Source organism: Sander lucioperca, chromosome 16, assembly GCF_008315115.2.
Source record: "Sander lucioperca isolate FBNREF2018 chromosome 16, SLUC_FBN_1.2, whole genome shotgun sequence".
NCBI classification, from domain to species: Eukaryota; Metazoa; Chordata; class Actinopteri; order Perciformes; family Percidae; genus Sander; species Sander lucioperca.
Window position 1 is genome coordinate 23,358,621 of NC_050188.1, and position 25,090 is coordinate 23,383,710.

At 41.8% G+C, this 25,090-nt stretch overlaps 4 protein-coding genes across 7 annotated transcripts in view; 1 reads left to right on the plus strand and 3 right to left on the minus strand.

Annotated features, from left to right (window-relative positions):
• Positions 1-14,603, minus strand: part of LOC116064675 (tripartite motif-containing protein 16-like) — a 28,006-nt gene extending 13,403 nt beyond the window's left edge. Inside the window, exons 1-3 of one of the 3 annotated variants that reach the window (XM_035992958.1) lie at positions 12,432-14,601; positions 11,666-11,667; positions 5,991-5,996 (exon numbers count right to left, since the gene is read on the minus strand). In XM_035992958.1, the coding sequence (XP_035848851.1) occupies positions 12,697-14,355 (1,659 nt within the window). In that variant the 5' untranslated portion in view covers positions 14,356-14,601 and the 3' untranslated portion in view covers positions 5,991-5,996; positions 11,666-11,667; positions 12,432-12,696. Of the gene's footprint in view, positions 1-5,990; positions 5,997-11,665; positions 11,668-12,431 lie in introns of all 3 variants that reach the window. The other 2 variants (XM_035992956.1, XM_035992957.1) reach the window with 2 other exon arrangements.
• The window catches only part of LOC116064683 (cortexin-3-like), a 103,857-nt gene that overhangs the window by 62,972 nt on the left and 15,795 nt on the right, over positions 1-25,090 (plus strand). The gene's annotated exons all lie outside the window — the stretch shown is intronic.
• On the minus strand, positions 3,143-23,617 carry LOC118493345 (tripartite motif-containing protein 16-like). 2 transcript variants are annotated; one of them, XM_035992953.1, is made up of 2 exons: positions 16,741-18,667; positions 3,143-3,375 (listed from the first exon to the last, which is right to left on the minus strand). In XM_035992953.1, exons 1-2 carry the CDS (start codon positions 18,233-18,235, stop codon positions 3,194-3,196), a joined length of 1,677 nt encoding a protein of 558 aa, XP_035848846.1. In that variant the 5' UTR covers positions 18,236-18,667; the 3' UTR covers positions 3,143-3,193. The 2 variants fall into 2 exon arrangements, with proteins under 2 accessions (XP_035848846.1, XP_035848845.1); XM_035992952.1 differs by lacking the exon at positions 3,143-3,375 and adding an exon at positions 23,558-23,617 and having other exon boundaries at positions 16,457-18,240.
• On the minus strand, positions 7,626-9,429 carry LOC116064672 (tripartite motif-containing protein 16-like). The gene has a single exon (XM_031319853.2). It carries the CDS (start codon positions 9,348-9,350, stop codon positions 7,677-7,679), a length of 1,674 nt encoding a protein of 557 aa, XP_031175713.1. The 5' UTR covers positions 9,351-9,429; the 3' UTR covers positions 7,626-7,676.

Here is a 25,090-nt window from a genome sequence, read left to right on the forward strand (position 1 = left end):
CAACAGAGCTCATTTCTCATTTAAAAACTCTGCTGACTTAATCTTTTAGGAGGTAAACTCTTCTTAGAATCAGAGGGTTTGGAGACAGCTCCCCAGTTTACTAAATGACTGAGTTGTCCTGTAATTAAGTTGAATAAGTAAGTAATGATGGAGTGATCAGGTAAGAAGTGTGTGCAAAGTACTGACAGAGTACTTCATGTTAATTAACCCTCCTGTTGTCCTCGGGTCAAATTTGACCCGTTTACATAAACTTTCTCTATCAGAACTATGACAAATGTTGGAAAAAGCTACAAGGCAGAAAAAAAATAGACAAAAACATTTAATTTTTTTAAACGCTGAAAAAAGTGACCAAACAAAATCGGAAAAAGTGACGAAAAAACTTGGAATTAAATCGACAAAAACGTCAAAGTGTAGAAAAATAACAACAAAAAGTTCGACCCAGAAAAACACAAAGTTGTATGGTCAACGGGAACACAACTCAAGGGTTAAGTTTACTAAAAGTTTATATTGTTGACATTAGTTCAAACAGCCCTCGACATAATCAGAGTAAAATATACAGCAACCTTAACTCTAACTGGGTCTTATCTCTCAAACACCTGAGTGAAACTAAATCCTAGCTCACACAATCCTAGATAAGAAAAACAGCTCAAAACAAGCAGTCAAGTTAACGTCAGTAGGGCCCTATGAAATGCGTTTTTTTCAAATTCCTTTTTTTCGGATTTGCTTGTTTTCGTTTCACTTCTAAACAGTATTAACTTTTAACAACTCAGTGACACAAACTCACAATTCAGCTTTTTTATTTAAACTGTTAATATATTCAGCAAAGCACATTCAAAATTCTCCAAAATTCAGCCAAACCTTCAACAAATGTCTGTCCAAAAATACCAGTTACATGAAGGTAACAGTTACAAGGTAGGATTGATGAATGTTAAATTAAAGAGTAAATGCAGCCATGCTGCAGGGAGACAGAAACATTGAAACTTGTTAAAGGTACACATAATGGTGACATATACATTGACCAAACAAACAAACAAAGCAAAAATAAATGATGACAAAGACATTATTCATCCACGTTTCACTGTTACAGTGAGTGCAGTATAAAGTGTATGGGTGATGACATGTGTGATAGTTAAAAGTGATGCATCTCTGTTTGAAGTGAGTTTTAAAGGAGTTGAATGTAGGACACTCTCTTATTGGGAGGGACAAGATATTCCAGAGTTAACCTCCTATTATTGACAATATGTTTTGTCCAAAAGTGGTACGTCTAAATGGTTTCACACAGTCCCCGTTTACAGAGAACCGTGTACTACCTCCGCTAAGTGTGTCCGTATGTCCGTGTGTGTGTGTCTGTCTGTCTGTCTGTCTGTCTGTCTGTCTGTCTGTCTGTCTGTGTCCCATTTACCGGAGCTATTTGCACGACATTTCAAGACATTTCAGATAATAGAATGACTAAACATCTGTAAATCATTTGGCAAAAACATGATAGTTTCCATGAAAAATATCTAAACTTAGCACAAAAAGTAAGGACATTTGTGTTTGGTAGATTATTTCTCTGTGGTAACAATGCTTTTTGTAAATAAGTCTTATAGCGTTGAAAGCCTGTTTAGTTCCCTTTCAAATGGTGCCCCATATGTAAGGAACATGTATTTGTGGGATGAGCAGCAGTGCTGAGTATGTGGGTTGCGCCCATGAAAAATTTACCAAATCTTCTCTGCCATTACCAAAGAGGAAAAGTTCCTCAGTTCTACTCTCATATCAGTTTCACATTTTCTCCATCAGCTTTGTATGAAACCCTGGAATGAAGACAGGAAGAAAAGACTTTGTTGATGTTAGTTTATTCATCACGTAAAGCTGCAGTTTGTTCACACATCCCATCAGTAAAGTCTGTTCAAAGACTCTTGTTCAATGATTTCATCAACACATTCACTTCATCCACACAGAACCAGAATCTCAGCTATGTACAAGAGAAGAATGACTTATTGATTATGATTATGATAACATTTTGGTCCGCCAAACAAATAAATGTAAATCTAGATTTCTTTACAAAATGTCCACACAGAGAAGAAAGTGTGCAGGATAAAGGAGGTCTGGTGCTCTCTCTCTTCAGAGCCATGCAGTGGAAGAGAAACTACCAACATGACATCATGACTTCACGTAAACAGACACGCCCACTTTCTTAAGACAAGTGGCGTGTTGTCTGTACGCATTTTCAGCGCCGTATAGAGCAGACGGGTTGGGTTTAGGAAAAGAAGAAAGCGACGGTTGAGTTTAGGAAAAGTGACATGCGGGACACGAAATATTTTTTTAAATACAATTTTAGTTTGATTTGATTTCTGTGTGACGCCAAACATTTGGCCCGTCCCACATGGGATTACAAGACACCGCTATTTAACAGACATCTTCCTGTCCCGCAGATACATAATGGGGAGAAATACATGAATAACAAAAAGCTAATATCTACAGATCATCTCGGTAAAGATCTTTTTTAACATATCGTCCTTGTTTCAACAATCAAAGATAAAATAACAGATCTCAACTGGGCACATTGAGAGCTTCTGGGGCTCCTCGAATGGTTTTAATCAACAAACTAAATCATCTCATCACTTCTAAAACATCAATACAAGCAAATAAAAGATGTCAAACAAATTTACAAAATTGTTTAGAAAAGCACATAGATGTCGAAAAAAGTGATACGAAATGTTGATAGAAGCAAAAAAATAAGAAAAAGCAACAAAAACAGAAAAAAAACAAAATGTGTAAATACATAAAAAACGTCGAAAAAATAGAACGTCACAACAATCAGCTCTCAGCAACAAACATGGAGACTAAATAAGTTGAAGAGTTAAAACACAGAATTTAACCCTTAAATGACTTCTGACTATTTCAGTTTACACAACTCAGCAGAGTGTGTGTGTGTGTGTGTGTGTGTGTGTGTGTGTGTGTTAGGGTTACCAAGCGAGCATCAAAAAGCTTTAAATAAAAACCACTGTAAAATGTATCAAAAATCATCAACAAAAGCCTTGAATGCATCAAAACTGTTTTTTAAAAAGCATCAAAATGCAGAAAAAAGCCTCGAGGAGTGAAGGAACCAGAAAATATTCACATTTAACAAGCTGCAATTTAGAGAAGTTTTCCTTTTTTTATATAAAAAATGACTCAAAATGACAGAATTTAACCCTTAAATGACTTCTGACTATTTCAGTTTACACAACTCAGCAGAGTCTCCGTAAGCATAAACCGTTAGTCCAGCATAGAGCGGCTGAGTGAATGTGGTCTGGACTCTGTGGAGGAGAGTCATGGTTTCAGAGACGCTGTAGAAGGACAGAATACCTGCACTGTGATCCAGGTACACTCCTACTCTGGAGGACTCAGGACCTGAGACACGAGTTTGGACTTCGTTGGACCAAAATGTATATTTCTTGAAGTCAAAATCTAATGCCCAAGATTTGTCATTTCGTCCAAAATCACATTCATCCAACCACCCTGCTCTCTTGATATTCTTGTATGCGACTCCTACAGAAATTCCTCCTCTCGTCTCCACCTCCCAGTAACAACGTCCAGTCAGACTCTCTCTACTCAGGACCTGACCCCTGTCTTTGAATCTGTCTGGGTGACTAGGATAAGACTGTTGTCGAGTCATGACTGTTGCTTTCCTGTTCCCCTCAGATAATAACAGCCTTGTGTATGCTGTGTTTGGATCCAGTGTGATTTCACGTGAATATTTTAAGAATCCAGCTCTGGTCTTGGGCTCTGGTTGTGGCAGTAAAACGTCCACTTCAGTCCCTGTCAGTGAGACGTTTGTCCACTCCTCTCTCAGGACGTCCTGTAGTTTATCTCTGACTTCTGACACGGCCGCCGTCACGTCCTCGAAGCAGCTCAGAGGACGGATATGGATGCTGGATGTTGATTGGCTGAGTGGTGACAGTGAGGGGTAGTTGTGTAGAAACTGGTTGTGATCCTCTGTGTGTGAGAGCTTCTTCAGCTCAGCGTCTTTCCTCTTCAGCTCAGTGATCTCCTGCTCCAGCTCCTCCTGAAGCTCTTTGACTCGACTCACTTCTCTTTTCTGCTGAGATCTGACCTGCTGCTTCACATCAGAGCTTCTTTTCTCCAGGAGACGGATCATCTCGGTGAAGATCTTCTCGCTGTCCTCCACTGCTTTATCAGCAGAGCGATCGATGGCCTCCGCCTGCTGTTGAAGCAGCTTCACATCTTTCTCTCTGTCCTGGATTCTCTGCTGGATGGTCTGTCGACTCCCCTCGAGCTCTCTCTGCCTCTCAGCTCTCTCTGCTGCAGCTGAGACTGTGTCGTGGTCTTTATGTTCATCCATTAAGCAGAGAGAACAGATAAGCTGCTGATCAGTATGGCAGAAAATCTTCATTACCTCATCATGACGAGAGCAGAATTTCTCCTGGAGCTTCTTGGACGGCTCCACCAGCTTGTGGTTCTTTAACTGAGCTACATCGTAATGAGGCTGAAGGTGTTTCTCACAATAAGAGATCAGACATTGCAGACAGGACTTGATGGCTTTGAGTTTTCTCCCGGTGCAGAAATCACAGGCCACATCTTCAGCTCCAGCATAGCAGTGATCAGCAGGAGCAGCTTGGAGTCCAGTCTTCTTCAGCTCCTCCACTAAAACTGCTAACATGGTGTTTTTCAGCAATACAGGCCTCTGTGTGAACGTCTTCCTGCAGTCAGGGCAGCTGTAGCTGTACTTACAATCCTCTTCATCCCAGTGGCTTTTAATACAGTTCATGCAGTAGCTGTGTCCACAGTTAATAGTCACCGGATCCTTCAGTAGATCCAGACAGATGGAACAAGAGAAGGTTTCCCGGTCCAGCTGAACTCCTTTCTGCGCCATTTCACCTCTCGCTCAGTGACAACGACTGTCTGAGTCTCACTTCCTGAGAAGTGAAACTAGTCTGAGCTCTGATGTAACAACAGCATGTGATACACTGTTGTACTTCCCCCAGCATGTTGGTTACACCCATCTGCAAACTGTAGCTCTGAAGGGGAGGGAACAAGGAAATATGTGCACAGAGTGGAGCTGGCTGTGTTTGAGAGGAGGAAGAGGAGGGAGGAGTTATCAAGCTTTGTTCATTCCTGGAAGAGGAGCAATGCCCATACTACCATTAGTATGACAGGGAAAGATATAGTCCATCCCAATACATATAATGTCAAATGCAGAATGGCAAAAATGTGTCCTGATGCCCCCGGTTGCATTTTGCAGTATGCAAGCCAGCGTGCTTTTCTGACCCACAATCCTCTGTGCAGCATATCTGAGCAAGAGGCTCAAAGTTCAAGCTGGGATGTTATCTCAGAGTTTAATGTCCCGACTGTCTGCAGACTGTACTGCAGGCAACAGTACGTACTTTGTAAGAGCAGATGTAGTTTGTACTAAAAGTAAAAAAGAAAATGTATGCAATAATGAAAGCAGCAACCCTTGTTTACAACGGAGTTAATTTCTCATTTAAAAACTCTGCTGACTTCATCTTTTAGGAGGTAAACTCTTCTTAGAATCAGAGGGTTTGGAGACGGCTCTTGACAGAATCAGAGTAAAATATAAAGCAACATTTACTCTAACTGGTTCTTAGCTATGTTTAGCCCTTTCTGATTTTTCTTTTAACTTCTAAGCAGTATTAACTTTTAACAACTCAGTGACACAAACTCACAATTCAGCTTTTTTATTTAAACTGTTAATATATTCAGCAAAGCACATTCAGAATTCTTCAAAATTCAGCCAAACCTTCAACAAATGTCTGTCCAAAAATACCAGTTACATGAAGGTAACAGTTACAAGGTAGGATTGATGAATGTTAAATTAAAGAGTAAATGCAGCCATGCTGCAGGGAGACAGAAACATTGAATCAATGATATGTGCCTGACAGAAAGCCAACACAATGACATATTACAGCCATAAAGTACAGAGTTAACCCATCATCATCAGTGACCCCTGCATGTCAGCAGAACAATGTATTGTCCATCTACAAAACCAGAAACTGGCGTTTTTCTGGGAGTGAGCCTCCCTGCTCCCCTTTTACAGAGGTACGTGTACTACCTCCGCTGTGTGTGTCCGTATGTCCATGTGTGTCTGTGTGTCTGTCTGTCTGTCTGTCTGTCTGTCTGTGTCCCATTTACCAGAGCTATTTGCACGACATTTCAAGACATTTCAGATAATAGAATGACTAAACATCTGTACATCATTTGGCAAAAACATGATAGTTTCCATGTAAATATCTAAACTTAGCACAAAAAGTAAGAACATTTGTGTTTGGTAGATTATTTCTCTCTGGTAACAATGCTTTTTTGTAAATAAGTCTTATAGCGTTGAAAGCCTGTTTAGTTCCCTTTCAAATGGTGCCCCATATGTAAGGAACATGTATTTGTGGGATGAGCAGCAGTGCTGAGTATGTGGGTTGCGCCCATGAAAAATTTACCAAATCTTCTCTGCCATTACCAAAGAGGAAAAGTTCCTCAGTTCTACTCTCATATCAGTTTCACATTTTCTCCATCAGCTTTGTATGAAACCCTGGAATGAAGACAGGAAGAAAAGACTTTGTTGATGTTAGTTTATTCATCACGTAAAGCTGCAGTTTGTTCACACATCCCATCAGTAAAGTCTGTTCAAAGACTCTTGTTCAATGATTTCATCAACACATTCACTTCATCCACACAGAACCAGAATCTCAGCTATGTACAAGAGAAGAATGACTTATTGATTATGATTATGATAACAACATTTTGGTCCGCCAAAACAAATAAATGTAAATCTAGATTTCTTTACAAAATGTCCACAAAGAGAAGAAAGTGTGCAGGATAAAGGAGGTCTGGTGCTCTCTCTCTTCAGAGCCATGCAGTGGAAGAGAAACTACCAACATGACATCATGACTTCACGTAAACAGACACGCCCACTTTCTTAAGACAAGTGGCGTGTTGTCTGTACGCATTTTGACGGGTTGGGTTTAGTAAACGTGTCACGCGTTGATGAACACGCTAAAAACACAAACATTTAGAAAAGCAAATAAATGTCGAAGAAAGTGACAAAAAACTTTAATGAAAGCAACAAAATAAATAAGAAAAAGCAACAAAAACAGAAAAAAACATGTAAACACATGAAAAACGTCGAAAAAATAGAACGTCACAACAATCAGCTCTCAGCAACAAACATGGAGACTAAATAAGTTGAAGAGTTAAAACACAGAATTTAACCCTTAAATGACTTCTGACTATTTCAGTTTACACAACTCAGCAGAGTGTGTGTGTGTGTCCATGTGTGTGTGTGTGTGTGTGTATACACGTGTGTGTGTGTGTGTGTGTGTGTGTATACACGTGTGTGTGTGTGTGTGTGTGTGTGTGTGTGTGTGTGTGTGTGTGTACACGTGTGTGTGTGTGTCCGGCTTTGTGTGTGAGTGTGTGTGTGTGTGTGTGTCAAGCGAGCGTAAAAAAGCTTTAAACCACCGTAAAAGAAACACTGAAAATGTATCAAAAATCATCAACAAAAGCCTTGAATGCGTCAAAAGCGTTTTTTAAAAAGCATCAAAATGCAGAAAAAAGCCTCGAGGAGTGAAGGAACCAGAAAATATTCACATTTAACAAGCTGCAATTTAGAGAAGTTTTCATTTTTTTTTAATTAAAAAATGACTCAGAATGACAGAATTTAACCCTTAAATGACTTCTGTCTATTTCAGTTTACACAACTCAGCAGAGTTTTCAAAACCATCATAATAATAAACCGTTAGTCCAGCATAGAGCGGCTGAGTGAATGTGGTCTGGACTCTGTGGAGGAGAGTCATGGTTTCAGAGACGCTGTAGAAGGACAGAATACCTGCACTGTGATCCAGGTACACTCCTACTCTGGAGGACTCAGGACCTGAGACACGAGTTTGGACTTTGTTGGACCAAAATGTATATTTGTTGTTGTTGTTACAATATAACACCCAAGATTTGTCATTTTGTCCAAATAAACATTCAGACCCCCCTGTTCTCCTGATATTCTTGTATGTGACTGCTACAGAAACTCCTCCTCTCCTCTCCACCTCCCAGTAACAACGTCCAGTCAGACTCTCTCTACTCAGGACCTGAAACCAGTTAGTGAATCTGTCTGGGTGACTAGAATAAGACTGTTGTTCCCACATGAATGTTGCTTTCCTGTTCCCCTCAGATAATAACAGCAGTGTGTGTGCTGTGTTTGGATCCAGTGTGATTTCACGTGAATATTTTAAGAATTCAACTCTGGTCTTGGGCTCTGGTTGTGGCAGTAAAACGTCCACTTCAGTCCCTGTCAGTGAGACGTTTGTCCACTCCTCTCTCAGGACGTCCTGTAGTTTATCTCTGACTTCTGACACGGCCGCCGTCACGTCCTCAAAGCAGCTCAGAGGACGGATATGGATGCTGGATGTTGATTGGCTGAGTGGTGACAGTGAGGGGTAGTTGTGTAGAAACTGGTTGTGATCCTCTGTGTGTGAGAGCTTCTTCAGCTCAGCGTCTTTCCTCTTCAGCTCAGTGATCTCCTGCTCCAGCTCCTCCTGAAGCTCTTTGACTCGACTCACTTCTCTTTTCTGCTGAGATCTGACCTGCTGCTTCACATCAGAGCTTCTTTTCTCCAGGAGACGGATCATCTCGGTGAAGATCTTCTCGCTGTCCTCCACTGCTTTATCAGCAGAGCGATCGATGGCCTCCGCCTGCTGTTGAAGCAGCTTCACATCTTTCTCTCTGTCCTGGATTCTCTGCTGGATGGTCTGTCGACTCCCCTCAAGCTCTCTCTGCCTCTCAGCTCTCTCTGCTGCAGCTGAGACTGTGTCGTGGCCTTTATGTTCGTCCATTGAGCAGAGAGAACAGATAAGCTGCTGATCAGTACGGCAGAAAATCTTCATTACCTCATCATGACGAGAGCAGACATTCTCCTGGAGCTTCTTGGACGGCTCCACCAGCTTGTGTTTCTCGAAAGCAGGGGATTCAAAATGAGGCTGAAGGTGTTTCTCACAATAAGAGATCAGACATTGCAGACAGGACTTGATGGCTTTGAGTTTTCTCCCGGTGCAGACATCACAGGCCACATCTTCAGCTCCAGCATAGCAGTGATCAGCAGGAGCAGCTTGGAGTCCAGTCTTCTTCAGCTCCTCCACTAAAGCTGCTAACATGGTGTTTTTCACCAGTACAGGCCTCGGTCTGAAGCTCTGCCTGCACTCAGGGCAGCTGTAGCTGTACTTATGATCCTCTTCATCCCAGTGGCTTTTAATACAGTTCATGCAGTAGCTGTGTCCACAGTTAATAGTCACCGGATCCTTCAGTAGATCCAGACAGATGGAACAAGAGAAGGTTTCCCGGTCCAGCTGAACTCCTTTCTGCGCCATTTCACCTCTCGCTCAGTGACAACGACTGTCTGAGTCTCACTTCCTGAGAAGTGAAACTAGTCTGAGCTCTGATGTAAACACAGCATGTGATATGCTGTTGTACTTCCCCCAGCATGTTGGTTACACCCATCTGCAACCTGTAGCTCTGAAGGGGAGGGAACAAGGAAATATGTGCACAGAGTGGAGCTGGCTGTGTTTGAGAGGAGGAAGAGGAGGGAGGAGTTATAAAGCTTTGTTCATTCCTGGAAGAGGAGCGCTTTGAGAGAGATACTGGGTGTGTTGCTATGCCCATACTACCATTAGTATGACAGGGAAAGATATAGTATATCCCAAAACATTTAATGTCAAATGCAGAATGCCTAAAATGTGTCCTGATGTACCTGGTTGCATTTTGCAGTATGCAAGCCAGCTTGCTTCTCTGACCCACAATCCTCTGTGCAGCATATCTGAGCAAGAGGCTCAAAGTTGAAGCTGGGATGTTATCACAGAGTTTAATGTCCCGAAGAAAAAGTATGCGATAAGGAACACAGCAACACTTGTTTACAACAGAGCTCATTTCTCATTTAAAAACTCTGCTGACTTCATCTTTTAGGAGGTAAACTCTTCTTAGAATCAGAGGGTTTGGAGATGGCTCCCCAGTTTACTAAATGACTGAGTTGTCCTGTAATTAAGTTGAATAAAAGTTTATTTTGTTGACAACAGGGCTGTAGTACTCGAGTCCGGTCTTGGACTTGGTCCAGGTGTCTTTATTATGTTCATAATAATATTGGAGGGAAAGTAAAACACAGCTTGGACGGGGATGTTGTTCGGCTTTTCACAATTTAAGACAGCTAGCTAACGCTACGCCTGGTCTAACACGGAGGAACAAGATGGCGCCAGTGTGTTTGTCGGCTTGTCGTCAGCTCCTACTTGCCCGAGTGTTGTTGTGTATGTCTGTTTTCCTCCTGTTGTCGTTCTGGCACTGCACCGATGCCCCTAATGACTTATGATCGCTCTATACTGCTACATATCCAAAACTCTTTAGAGCTACAATCCACTGGGCGCCTTGGCCCACACTCCAGATGTGACCCGACGTTCATCAACTCTCCCGCCGACTGCGTTCGCCGGCTCTCCTGCTGCATTTCCCACCGCAAGAAGCGGCACAGGAAGCGAGTAAATCACGGTGTTCTTTGAGTGCGGATCAAGGGATTTGCGAGTGTCTCCCACGCGCAACTTTTATCTCGCCTGCCCTCCATCAACATTGCAGGAAGCAGAGGCTTCTACCTGGCTCGCCGATCATGGGACCTGAGATACACCTGTCATCTCTCCATCTCTCCAGCTCGGTCATCGACGCCTGATTGCCCTGCAGCTCCACCAAGACTGTGCATCCGAAGCGGCGGGGTAAACTTCCTGAACATTCGCCCACTGCAACACTCTCAATCTCCACAGCCTTTGGATTACCTTGCAGCTAAGGTGGCGCTACTGAACTGCAGGTCCGTGTCAAACAAGACCTTTATCTTAAACGACTTTTTTACCCAACGTGATCTGGACGTGCTGTTTTTAACGGAGACATGGATTGGCTCCAGTGCTGGTGAAACATCTGTTTTTGGCGAACTTTGCCCCACAAACCGTTCATTCATAAGCACTCCGAGGAGGTCGGGAAGAGGAGGAGGAGTGGCTTTGACCTTTAAAAATCAGCTTAAGGTACAAACACTCTCTGCTGAGAGCTTTTCTTCCTTTGAAGTACAATGCGTAAAAGTAGAATCTGCTACTACACCATTGATGTGCGCACTTGCTTACAGGCCTCCCAAATCCGATAAATATTTCATGAAAGAATTCTCAGACTTTCTGTCTCATTATGCAAGATCCTATAATCGTTTGTTGATTTTGGGTGATTTTAATATTCATGTCTGTTGCCCAGGTAAACCCTTGGTTAGTGAGTTTTGTCATGTAATGGAGTCATTCGGCCTCCTCCAGCACATAAATCAGGCGACCCATGTTCAGGGGCACACTCTTGACCTGATTTTATCCCATGGGTTTTCCATTGATAACATAAGCACTGAGGATGCATCCTTCTCTGACCATATGCCTATTATTTTCAATGTTAAACTATTTAACTCACTGTTTACAGCCAAATCCAGTGACTAGAATAAGAATACTGTTGTCTCATGAATGTTGCTTTCCTGTTCCCCTCAGATAATAACAGCCATGTGTGTGCTGTGTTTGGATCCAGTGTGATTTCACGTGAATATTTTAAGAATTCAGCTTTGGTCTTGGGCTCTGGTTGTGGCAGTAAAACTTTCGCTTCAGTCCCTTTCAGTGAGATATTTGTCCACTCCTCTCTCAGGACGTGTGGTGACAGTGAGGGGTATGTGTGTCGAAACTGGTTGTGANGAATGGTTTTCATCAACAAACTAAAATTAACTCATCACTTCTAAAACGTCAATACAAGCAAATAAAGATGTCAAACTAATTTACAAAAATGTTTAGAAAAGCAAATGAATGTCGTGAAATAGAATGTCGCAACAATCAGCTCTCAGCAACAAAAATGGAGACTAAATAAGTCGAAGAGTTAAAACAGAATTTGACTCTTAAATGACTTCTGTCTATTTCAGTTTACACAACTCAGCAGTCTGTGTGTCTGTGTGTGTGTGTGTGTGTGTGTGTGTGTCAAGCGAGCGTCAAAAAGGGGAGGGAACAAGGAAATATGTGCACAGAGTGGAGCTCATTGTGTTTGAGAGGAGGAAGAGGAGGGAGGAGTTATCAAGCTTTGTTCATTCCTGGAAGAGGAGCGCTTTGAGAGAGATACTGGGTGTGTTGCAATGCCCATACTACCATTAGTATGACAGGGAAAGATATAGTCCATCCCAATACATATAATGTCAAATGCAGAATGCCTAAAATGTGTCCTGATGCACCCGGTTGCATTTTGCAGTATGCAAGCCAGCGTGCTTTTCTGACACAAAAAGTCAGCTTTCCCACAAAAAGTTACAAAATTGTTACATTTCAAGCATTTTCACCTGTTCTGATTAAGTTCTAAGAAATAAGCACTAATAGTGATCAAAAATCTTAAAGATTCTTCTGGGGCTCCCCGAATGTTACATCTCATCACTTCTAAAACGTCAATACAAGCAAAAAAAGACGTCAAAGAAAATTACACAAATGTTTAGGAAAGCAAATAAATGTCCAAAGTGTCAAAAAATTTTGATAGAAGCAAAAATAAATTAAAAAAAAGCAACAAACGTGTAAGCACGTGAAAAATGTCCAAAAAATAGAATGTCACAACAATCAGCTCTCAGCAACAAACATGGAGACTAAATAAGTTGAAGAGTTAAAACACAGAATTTAACCCTTAAATGACTTCTGTCTATGTCAGTTTAAACAACTCAGCAGAGTCTCCATAAACCCAAAGTCCAGCATAGAGGGGCTGAGTGAATGTGGTCTGGACTCTGTGGAGGAGAGTCATGGTTTCAGAGACGCTGTAGAAGGACAGAATACCTGCACTGTGATCCAGGTACACTCCTACTCTGGAGGACTTAGGACCTGAGACGGGAGTTTCTACATTGTTGGACCAAAATGTATATTTGGTGTTGTTACAATTTAACGCCCAAGATTTGGCATTTCGTCCAAATCTACATTCATCAGACCTCCCTGCTCTGCTGATATTCTTGTATGTGACTGCTACATAAAGTCCTCCTCTCCTCTCCACCTCCCAGTAACAACGTCCAGTCAGACTCTCTCTACTCAGGACCTGACGCCTGTTAGTGAATCTGTCTGGGTGACTAGAATAAGACTGTTGTTGTCTCATTAATGTTGCTTTCCTGTTGCCCTCAGATAATAACAGCAGTGTGTTTGCTGTGTTTGGATCCAGTGTGATTTCACGTGAATATTTTAAGAATCCAGCTCTGGTCTTGGGCTCTGGTTGTGGCAGTAAAACGTACACTTCAGTCCCTGTCAGTGAGACGTTTGTCCACTCCTCTCTCAGGACGTCCTGTAGTTTATCTCTGACTTCTGACACGGCCGCCGTCACGTCCTCAAAGCAGCTCAGAGGACGGATATGGATGCTGGATGTTGATTGGCTGAGCGGTGACAGTGAGGGGTAGTTGTGTAGAAACTGGTTGTGATCCTCTGTGTGTGAGAGCTTCTTCAGCTCAGCGTCTTTCCTCTTCAGCTCAGTGATCTCCTGCTCCAGCTCCTCCTGAAGCTCTTTGACTCGACTCACTTCACTTTTCTGCTGAGATCTGACCTGCTGCTTCACATCAGAGCTTCTTTTCTCCAGGAGACGGATCAGCTCGGTGAAGATCTTCTCGCTGTCCTCCACTGCTTTATCAGCAGAGCGATCGATGGCCTCCGCCTGCTGTTGAAGCAGCTTCACATCTTTCTCTCTGTCCTGGATTCTCTGCTGGATGGTCTGTCGACTCCCCTCGAGCTCTCTCTGCCTCTCAGCTCTCTCTGCTGCAGCTGAGACTGTGTCGTGGCCTTTATGTTCCTCCACAGAGCAGAGATAACAGATAAGCTGCTGATCAGTACGGCAGAAAATCTTCATTACCTCATCGTGACGAGAGCAGACGTTCTCCTGGAGCTTCTTGGACGGCTCCACCAGCTTGTGTTTCTTGTATGGAGCTGATTCGTAATGAAACTGAAGGTGTTTCTCACAGAAAGAAGCCAGACATTGCAGACAGGACTTGATGGCTTTGAGTTTTCTCCCGGTGCAGAAATCACAGGCCACATCTTCAGCTCCAGCATAGCAGTGATCAGCAGGAGCAGCTTGGAGTCCAGTCTTCTTCAGCTCCTCCACTAAATCTGCTAACATGGTGTTTTTCACCAGTACAGGCCTCGGTCTGAAGCTCTGCCTGCACTGAGGGCAGCTGTACATTTCCTTCTCATCCCCTTCATCCCAGAAGCCTTTAATACAGTTCATGCAGTAGCTGTGTCCACAGGGAATAGTCACCGGATCCTTCAGTAGATCCAGACAGATGGAACAAGAAATAGTTTCCCGGTCCAGCTGAACTCCTTTCTGCTCCATTTCACCTCTCGCTCAGTGACAACGACTGTCTGAGTCTCACTTCCTGAGAAGTGAAACTAGTCTGAGCTCTGATGTAACAACAGCATGTGATACGCTGTTGTACTTCCCCCAGCATGTTGGTTACACCCATCTGCAACCTGTAGCTCTGAAGGGGAGGGAACAAGGAAATATGTGCACAGAGTGGAGCTGGCTGTGTTTGAGAGGAGGAAGAAGAGGGAGGAGTTATCAAGTTTTGTTCATTCCTGGAAGAGGAGCACTTTGAGAGAGATACTGGGTGTGTTGCAATGCCCATACTACCATTAGTATGACAGGGAAAGATATAGTATGTAATCTATAATGTATTACATTTTGGGAGTAACTTTCCCAACACTGCTACTGAGAAGGTGTCACACACTACTAAACACTCTAATATACGCTATTGAAATGCTATCATACACACTACTAAACGCTGTTAACAAGTGATAGAAAACTCTGCTCATTTCTCTGTGACGGAGCAGTTTTAGTGAGGAAAGTTGAAAGGACAGAGACTGACTGACTCTAAACATGAACACTGTACTTTGTGGTGTTTCTGGAGGAAAAGTGCCTCAGTTCTACTCTCATATCAGTTTCACATTTTCTCCATCAGCTTTGTATGAAACCCTGGAATGACGACAGGAAGAAAAGACTTTGTTAATGTTAGTTTATTCATCACGTAAAGCTGCAATTTGTTCACACATCCCATCAGTAAAGTCTGTTCAAAGACTCTTGTTCAATGATTTCATCAACACATTCAATTCATCCACACAATCCCTTAGTTTGAACCAGAATCTCAGCTATGTATAAGAGAAAAATTAGTTATTTGTTATGATTATGAGAACAACATTTGGCCCATCCCACATGGGATTACAAGACAGCAATATTTAACAGACATCTTCTTGTCCCGCAGATACATAACGTGGAGAAACACATGAATAACAAACAGCAGCTAATGTCTACAGATCATCTCATTAAAGATCTTTTTTAACATATCGTCCTTGTTTCAACAATCAAAGGTAAAATAACAGATCCAGAGAACTTCCACTCTCTGGAAACCTCCGGCTTCTGAACTGGTTGCAGTTCCACTCTGGTTCCATATGAGGGCGCTCACGGGCGAGTGCAGAATGAATGGAGGTCTATGGAGTTATACCGCTCAAAATACTTTTCTCAGGATATCATTTTTTTGTCTAGAAATTTGAATGTTGCATTCGAAAGGGGAGGCAAAGAAAATACACACTACTGGGTGATAGATTTTTTTAAAGTGGCTTTTTTGCTCTAAAAAGCCTTTTTAAAATGTCAATGACGTCATACACGTCGTACGGCCCGAGATACTGCTTTACGGCAAGGCCTGAGTCACTTCATTTTTTTCTCTCGAGGCATCGACAACACAGCTGACAGGTTAGGCTCTCCTGTCAATACACGGGCTAGAAAGAGGTTTGGGGCTTAATAGGAAGTGAACAGGGTTCTCCGTAGACGGGCTCTGCTCTGACATCCTGGTTCCGCTTCAGATGCCATCAAGCGGGATCTCTGGTTGTAATCAGTCCTTCACTGACCAATCAGCATTCATTAGCAGAATGCTAGCGTGTTATGGGCAACAACGACTCAACCAGTAAGAAATCGAAAGAACATAAGTACTCGTTCATTCAACTTTCGACCTATAATCCATGTTGAACTACAATCAAATCTGAGATTTCTCAACGACAATCAGGCGAAAGAGACATATTTAGCCGTCTAGCTCCATAGAGTGCCATTCATTTTGCACTCACATGTCGATAACCCCCAGTGGAAATCTGGTGGAACTGCAACCAAATTCGGTACAATGGGGCTGAATAAGGTATGAAAAGGCTCTCCGTAGACGGGCTCTTTCTCAACTCAGCACATTGAGAGCTTCTGGGGCTCCACGAATGTTTCTCTCAACAAACACAAACATCTCATCACTTCTGAAACGTCGATACAAGCAAAAAAAGGTTAATAAAATTTATAAAAACGTTTAGAAAAGCAAATAAATGTCGAAGAAGTGACAAAAAAATTGTATACAAGCAAAAAAGTAAGAAAAAGCAAGAAAACGTTAAACACTGACAAAAACACGTTGAAAAAATAGAATGTAACAACAATCAGCTCAACAAACATGGAGGCAAAATAAGTCGAAGAGTTAAAACACAGAATTTAACCCTTGAATGACTTCTGTCTATTTCAGTTTACACAACTCAGCAGAGACTCCGTAAGCATAAAGCCTTAGTCCAGCATAGAGCGGCTGAGTGAATGTGGTCTGGACTCTGTGGAGGAGAGTCATGGTTTCAGAGACACTGTAGAAGGACAGAATACCTGCACTGTGATCCAGGTACACTCCTACTCTGGAGGACTTAGGACCTGAGACGTGAGTTTGGACTTTGTTGGACCAAAATGTATAACCGATGTTGTTATAATCTAACACCCAAGATTTGTCATTTCGTCCAAAAAAACATTCATCCAACCCCCTCTCTAACCACCCTGCTCTGCTGATATTCTTGTATGCGACTGCTACAGAAATTCCTCCTCTCGTCTCCACCTCCCAGTAACAACGTCCAGTCAGACTCTCTCTACTCAGGACCTGCCACTTGTCTTTGAATCTGTCTGGGTGACTAGAATAAGACTGTTGTCGACTCATGACTGTTGCGTTCCTGTTCCCCTCAGATAATAACAGCTGTGTGTGTGCTGTGTTTGGATCCAGTGTGATTTCACGTGAATATTTTAAGAATCCAGCTCTGGTCTTGGGCTCTGGTTGTGGCAGTGAAACGTCCACTTCAGTCCCTGCCAGTGAGACGTTTGTCCACTCCTCTCGCAGGACGTCCTGTAGTTTATCTCTGACTTCTGATACGGCCGCCGTCACGTCCTCGAAGCAGCTCAGAGGACGGATATGGATGCTGGATGTTGATTGGCTGAGTGGTGACAGTGAGGGGTAGTTGTGTAGAAACTGGTTGTGATCCTCTGTGTGTGAGAGCTTCTTCAGCTCAGCGTCTTTCCTCTTCAGCTCAGTGATCTCCTGCTCCAGCTCCTCCTGAAGCTCTTTGACTCGACTCACTTCTCTTTTCTGCTGAGATCTGACCTGCTGCTTCACATCAGAGCTTCTTTTCTCCAGGAGACGGATCAGCTTGGTGAAGATCTTCTCGCTGTCCTCCACTGCTTTATCAGCAGAGCGATCGATGGCCTCCGCCTGCTGTTGAAGCAGCTTCACATCTTTCTCTCTGTCCTGGATTCTCTGCTGGATGGTCTGTAGACTCCCCTCGAGCTTTTTCTGCCTCTCAGCTCTCTCTGCTGCAGCTGAGACTGTGTCGTGGCCTTTATGTTCATCCATTAAGCAGAGAGAACAGATAAGCTGCTGATCAGTACGACAGAAAATCTTCATTACCTCATCATGACGAGAGCAGACGTTCTCCTGGAGCTTCTTGGACGGCTCCACCAGCTTGTGTTTCTTTAACTGAGCTACATCGTAATGAGGCTGAAGGTGTTTCTCACAATAGGAGATAAGACATTGCAGACAGGACTTGATGGCTTTGAGTTTTCTCCCGGTGCAGACATCACAGGCCACATCTTCAGCTCCAGCATAGCAGTGATCAGCAGGAGCAGCTTGGAGTCCAGTCTTCTTCAGCTCCTCCACTAAAGCTGCTAACATGGTGTTTTTCAGCAGAACAGGCCTCGGTGTGAACGTCTTCCTGCAGTCAGGGCAGCTGTAGCTGTACTTACAATCCTCTCCATCCCAGTGGCTTTTAATACAGTTCATGCAGTAGCTGTGTCCACAGTTAATAGTCACCGGATCCTTCAGTAGATCCAGACAGATGGAACAAGAGAAGGTTTCCCGGTCCAGCTGAACTCCTTTCTGCTCCATTTCACCTCTCGCTCAGTGACAACGACTGTCTGAGTCTCACTTCCTGAGAAGTGAAACTAGTCTGAGTTCTGATGTAAAGACAGCATGTGATACGCTGTTGTACTTCCCCCAGCATGTTGGTTACACCCATCTGCAAACTGTAGCTCTGAAGGGGAGGGAACAAGGAAATATGTGCACAGAGTGGAGCTGGCTGTGTTTGAGAGGAGGAAGAGGAGGGAGGGGTTATCAAGCTTTGTTCATTCCTGGAAGAGGAGCGCTTTGAGAGAGATACTGGGTGTGTTGCGATGCCCACACTACCATTAGTATGACAGGGAAAGATATAGTATATCCCAATACATATAATGTCAAATTCAGAATGCCTAAAATGTGTCCTGATGTACCTGGTTGCATTTTGCAGTATGCAAGCCAGCGTGCTTTTCTGACCCACAATCCTCTGTGCAGCATATCTGAGCAAGAGGCTCAAAGTTGAAGCTGAGATGTTATCACAGAGTTTAATGTCCCGAAGAAAAAGTATGCGATAAGGAACGCAGCAACACTTGTTTACAACAGAGCTCATTTCTCATTTAAAAACTCTGCTGACTTAATCTTTTAGGAGGTAAACTCTTCTTAGAATCAGAGGGTTTGGAGACAGCTCCCCAGTTTACTAAATGACTGAGTTGTCCTGTAATTAAGTTGAATAAGTAAGTAATGATGGAGTGATCAGGTAAGAAGTGTGTGCAAAGTACTGACAGAGTACTTCATGTTAATTAACCCTCCTGTTGTCCTCGGGTCAAATTTGACCCGTTTACATAAACTTTCTCTATCAGAACTATGACAAATGTTGGAAAAAGCCACAAGGCAGAAAAAAAATAGACAAAAACATTTAATTTTTTTAAACGCTGAAAAAAGTGACCAAACAAAATCGGAAAAAGTGACGAAAAAACTTGGAATTAAATCGACAAAAACGTCAAAGTGTAGAAAAATAACAACAAAAAGTTCGACCCAGAAAAACACAAAGTTGTATGGTCAACGGGAACACAACTCAAGGGTTAAGTTTACTAAAAGTTTATATTGTTGACATTAGTTCAAACAGCCCTCGACATAATCAGAGTAAAATATACAGCAACCTTAACTCTAACTGGGTCTTATCTCTCAAACACCTGAGTGAAACTAAATCCTAGCTCACACAATCCTAGATAAGAAAAACAGCTCAAAACAAGCAGTCAAGTTAACGTCAGTAGGGCCCTATGAAATGCGTTTTTTTCAAATTCCTTTTTTTCGGATTTGCTTGTTTTCGTTTCACTTCTAAGCAGTATTAACTTTTAACAACTCAGTGACACAAACTCACAATTCAGCTTTTTTATTTAAACTGTTAATATATTCAGCAAAGCACATTCAAAATTCTCCAAAATTCAGCCAAACCTTCAACAAATGTCTGTCCAAAAATACCAGTTACATGAAGGTAACAGTTACAAGGTAGGATTGATGAATGTTAAATTAAAGAGTAAATGCAGCCATGCTGCAGGGAGACAGAAACATTGAAACTTGTTAAAGGTACACATAATGGTGACATATACATTGACCAAACAAACAAACAAAGCAAAAATAAATGATGACAAAGACATTATTCATCCACGTTTCACTGTTACAGTGAGTGCAGTATAAAGTGTATGGGTGATGACATGTGTGATAGTTAAAAGTGATGCATCTCTGTTTGAAGTGAGTTTTAAAGGAGTTGAATGTAGGACACTCTCTTATTGGGAGGGACAAGATATTCCAGAGTTAACCTCCTATTATTGACAATATGTTTTGTCCAAAAGTGGTACGTCTAAATGGTTTCACACAGTCCCCGTTTACAGAGAACCGTGTACTACCTCCGCTAAGTGTGTCCGTATGTCCGTGTGTGTGTGTCTGTCTGTCTGTCTGTCTGTCTGTCTGTCTGTCTGTCTGTGTCCCATTTACCGGAGCTATTTGCACGACATTTCAAGACATTTCAGATAATAGAATGACTAAACATCTGTAAATCATTTGGCAAAAACATGATAGTTTCCATGAAAAATATCTAAACTTAGCACAAAAAGTAAGGACATTTGTGTTTGGTAGATTATTTCTCTGTGGTAACAATGCTTTTTGTAAATAAGTCTTATAGCGTTGAAAGCCTGTTTAGTTCCCTTTCAAATGGTGCCCCATATGTAAGGAACATGTATTTGTGGGATGAGCAGCAGTGCTGAGTATGTGGGTTGCGCCCATGAAAAATGTACCAAATCTTCTCTGCCATTACCAAAGAGGAAAAGTTCCTCAGTTCTACTCTCATATCAGTTTCACATTTTCTCCATCAGCTTTGTATGAAACCCTGGAATGAAGACAGGAAGAAAAGACTTTGTTGATGTTAGTTTATTCATCACGTAAAGCTGCAGTTTGTTCACACATCCCATCAGTAAAGTCTGTTCAAAGACTCTTGTTCAATGATTTCATCAACACATTCACTTCATCCACACAGAACCAGAATCTCAGCTATGTACAAGAGAAGAATGACTTATTGATTATGATTATGATAACATTTTGGTCCGCCAAACAAATAAATGTAAATCTAGATTTCTTTACAAAATGTCCACACAGAGAAGAAAGTGTGCAGGATAAAGGAGGTCTGGTGCTCTCTCTCTTCAGAGCCATGCAGTGGAAGAGAAACTACCAACATGACATCATGACTTCACGTAAACAGACACGCCCACTTTCTTAAGACAAGTGGCGTGTTGTCTGTACGCATTTCAGCGCCGTATAGAGCAGACGGGTTGGGTTTAGGAAAAGAAGAAAGCGACGGTTGAGTTTAGGAAAAGTGACATGCGGGACACGAAATATTTTTTTAAATACAATTTTAGTTTGATTTGATTTCTGTGTGACGCCAAACATTTGGCCCGTCCCACATGGGATTACAAGACACCGCTATTTAACAGACATCTTCCTGTCCCGCAGATACATAATGGGGAGAAATACATGAATAACAAACAACAGCTCATATCTACAGATCATCTCGGTAAAGATCTTTTTTAACATATCGTCCTTGTTTCAACAATCAAAGATAAAATAACAGATCTCAACTGGGCACATTGAGAGCTTCTGGGGCTCCTCGAATGGTTTTAATCAACAAACTAAATCATCTCATCACTTCTAAAACATCAATACAAGCAAATAAAAGATGTCAAACAAATTTACAAAATTGTTTAGAAAAGCACATAGATGTCGAAAAAAGTGATACGAAATGTTGATAGAAGCAAAAAAATAAGAAAAAGCAACAAAAACAGAAAAAAAAACAAAATGTGTAAATACATAAAAAACGTCGAAAAAATAGAACGTCACAACAATCAGCTCTCAGCAACAAACATGGAGACTAAATAAGTTGAAGAGTTAAAACACAGAATTTAACCCTTAAATGACTTCTGACTATTTCAGTTTACACAACTCAGCAGAGTGTGTGTGTGTGTGTGTGTGTGTGTGTGTGTGTGTGTTAGGGTTACCAAGCGAGCATCAAAAAGCTTTAAATAAAAACCACTGTAAAATGTATCAAAAATCATCAACAAAAGCCTTGAATGCATCAAAACTGTTTTTTAAAAAGCATCAAAATGCAGAAAAAAGCCTCGAGGAGTGAAGGAACCAGAAAATATTCACATTTAACAAGCTGCAATTTAGAGAAGTTTTCCTTTTTTTATATAAAAAATGACTCAAAATGACAGAATTTAACCCTTAAATGACTTCTGACTATTTCAGTTTACACAACTCAGCAGAGTCTCCGTAAGCATAAACCGTTAGTCCAGCATAGAGCGGCTGAGTGAATGTGGTCTGGACTCTGTGGAGGAGAGTCATGGTTTCAGAGACGCTGTAGAAGGACAGAATACCTGCACTGTGATCCAGGTACACTCCTACTCTGGAGGACTCAGGACCTGAGACACGAGTTTGGACTTTGTTGGACCAAAATGTATATTTGTTGTTGTTGTTACAATATAACACCCCAAGATTTGTCATTTTGTCCAAATAAACATTCAGACCCCCCTGTTCTCCTGATATTCTTGTATGTGACTGCTACAAACTCCTCCTCTCCTCTCCACCTCCCAGTAACAACGTCCAGTCAGACTCTCTCTACTCAGGACCTGAAACCAGTTAGTGAATCTGTCTGGGTGACTAGAATAAGACTGTTGTTCCCACATGAATGTTGCTTTCCTGTTCCCCTCAGATAATAACAGCAGTGTGTGCTGTGTTTGGATCCAGTGTGATTTCACGTGAATATTTTAAGAATTCAACTCTGGTCTTGGGCTCTGGTTGTGGCAGTAAAACGTCCACTTCAGTCCCTGTCAGTGAGACGTTTGTCCACTCCTCTCTCAGGACGTCCTGTAGTTTATCTCTGACTTCTGACACGGCCGCCGTCACGTCCTCGAAGCAGCTCAGAGGACGGATATGGATGCTGGATGTTGATTGGCTGAGGTGACAGTGAGGGGTAGTTGTGTAGAAACTGGTTGTGATCCTCTGTGTGTGAGAGCTTCTTCAGCTCAGCGTCTTTCCTCTTCAGCTCAGTGATCTCCTGCTCCAGCTCCTCCTGAAGCTCTTTGACTCGACTCACTTCTCTTTTCTGCTGATGACCTGCTGCTTCACATCAGAGCTTCTTTTCTCCAGAGACGGATCATCTCGGTGAAGATCTTCTCGCTGTCCTCCACTGCTTTATCAGCAGAGCGATCGATGGCCTCCGCCTGCTGTTGAAGCAGCTTCACATCTTTCTCTCTGTCCTGGATTCTCTGCTGGATGGTCTGTCGACTCCCCTCGAGCTCTCTCTGCCTCTCAGCTCTCTCTGCTGCAGCTGAGACTGTGTCGTGGCCTTTATGTTCGTCCATTGAGCAGAGAGAACAGATACGCTGCTGATCAGTACAGCAGAAAAGCTTCATTACCTCATCGTGACGAGAGCAGACATTCTCCTGGAGCTTCTTGGACGGCTCCACCAGCTTGTGTTTCTCGAAAGCAGGGGATTCAACATGAAGCTGAAGGTGTTTCTCACAATAAGTGATCAGACATTGCAGACAGGACTTGATGGCATGAGTTTTCTCCCGGTGCAGAAATCACAGGCCACATCTTCAGCTCCAGCACAGCAATGATTATCATGGAGTCCAGCCTTGTTCAGCTCCTCCACTAAAACTGCTAACATGGTGTTTTTCATTTCCTTCTCATCCCCTTCATCCCAGAAGCCTTTAATACAGTTCATGCAGTAGCTGTGTCCACAGGGAATAGTCACCCGATCCAGACAGATGGAACAAGAAATAGTTTCCCGGTCCAGCTGAACTCCTTTCTGCTCCATTTCACCTCTCGCTCAGTGACAACGACTGTCTGACTGTCTGAGTCTCACTTCCTGAGAAGTGAAACAAGTCTGAGCTCTGATGTAACAACAGCATGTGATACGCTGTTGTACTTCCCCCAGCATGTTGGTTACACCCATCTGCAAACTGTAGCTCTGAAGGGGCGGGAACAAGGAAATATGTGTTACCAAATTTTCAGTAGTAGCGCGTTACACTACTTTTTACTCAAAAGTAGTTACGTTACAAAAAAATTTAAAAAATGTGACAAGGCAGGAACAAAAATAGACAAAAATATTAAATTTTTTAAACGCTGGAAAAAGTGACAAAAATACCCATCAAAAACATCACCAAATGTGACAAAAACTTGTTAAATATTGATGAAAAAATTTGGAAAAAGTGAAAAAAATAACTTTGTCAAAAACAAATTGTAAAAAACATTATTAAAAAATGCGAAAAAAGTAAAAAAAATTTGATAAAATGTGACAATAAAATAGGCATAAAATCGACAGAAACGTTGAGAAAAGTGTAGGAAAAGAACAAAATGTTGAAATTTCGACTGTTAAGTTGAATAAAAGTTTAAATTGTTGAAAATAATTCAAACACAGCCCTTGACAGAATCAGAGCAAAATATAAGGATCTACGTCATATAAACTATAACTATTCCTTTTGTTTACATTTGAGCATCATCTCGGTGTTAATCATCATTCGTAAAGTCAGTTTCAACATAAACAGCTGTGGACCAATCATTGGTCATCCTTCGGATGTCGTAAAAAGAAATAATAGTGTAGAAAAAAAATTACCAAAGTGTGTGTGTGTGTGTGTGTGTGTGTGTGTGTGTGTGTATGTGTGTTAGACCAAAGTGTAAAAAAAAATGTATTAAAGTGTCAAAAAATAGCTAGAAACTTTCCAAAAAACACAAATTATAAAAAAAAGTGACAAAAACGTAGAAAAAAACAATGAAAAAAGCAATATATACACGCCGCTCGATATACACGCATCCAGAATCACAAATACTACACTTAAACATGTTTAAACAGACACACACACTCACACACACACACACACACACACACATTTTAATCATTTATTTATGTCCACATGAAGAAAAATAGTACAGGGACACAAATAATACAGATGCAGTACAATACATACACAAACTCATGGACCAGTGGCACGCAGCATATCTTCACAATATCACTTAACAAGCTCAATACTCAGTTCTTAAGGGTATAAGTAGCACAATACTCAGTTCGTAAGGGTATAAGTAGCACAATACTCAGTTCGTAAGGGTATAAGTAGCACAATACTCACTTCTTAAAGGTATAAGTAGCACAATACTCAGTTCGTAAGGGTATAAGTAGCACAATACTCAGTTCGTAAGGGTATAAGTAGCACAATACTCACTTCTTAAAGGTATAAGTAGCACAATACTCAGTTCGTAAGGGTAAGGGTATAAGTAGCACAATACTCAGTTCGTAAGGGTATAAGTAGCACAATACTCAGTTCTTAAGGGTATAAGTAGCCCAATACTCAGTTCTTA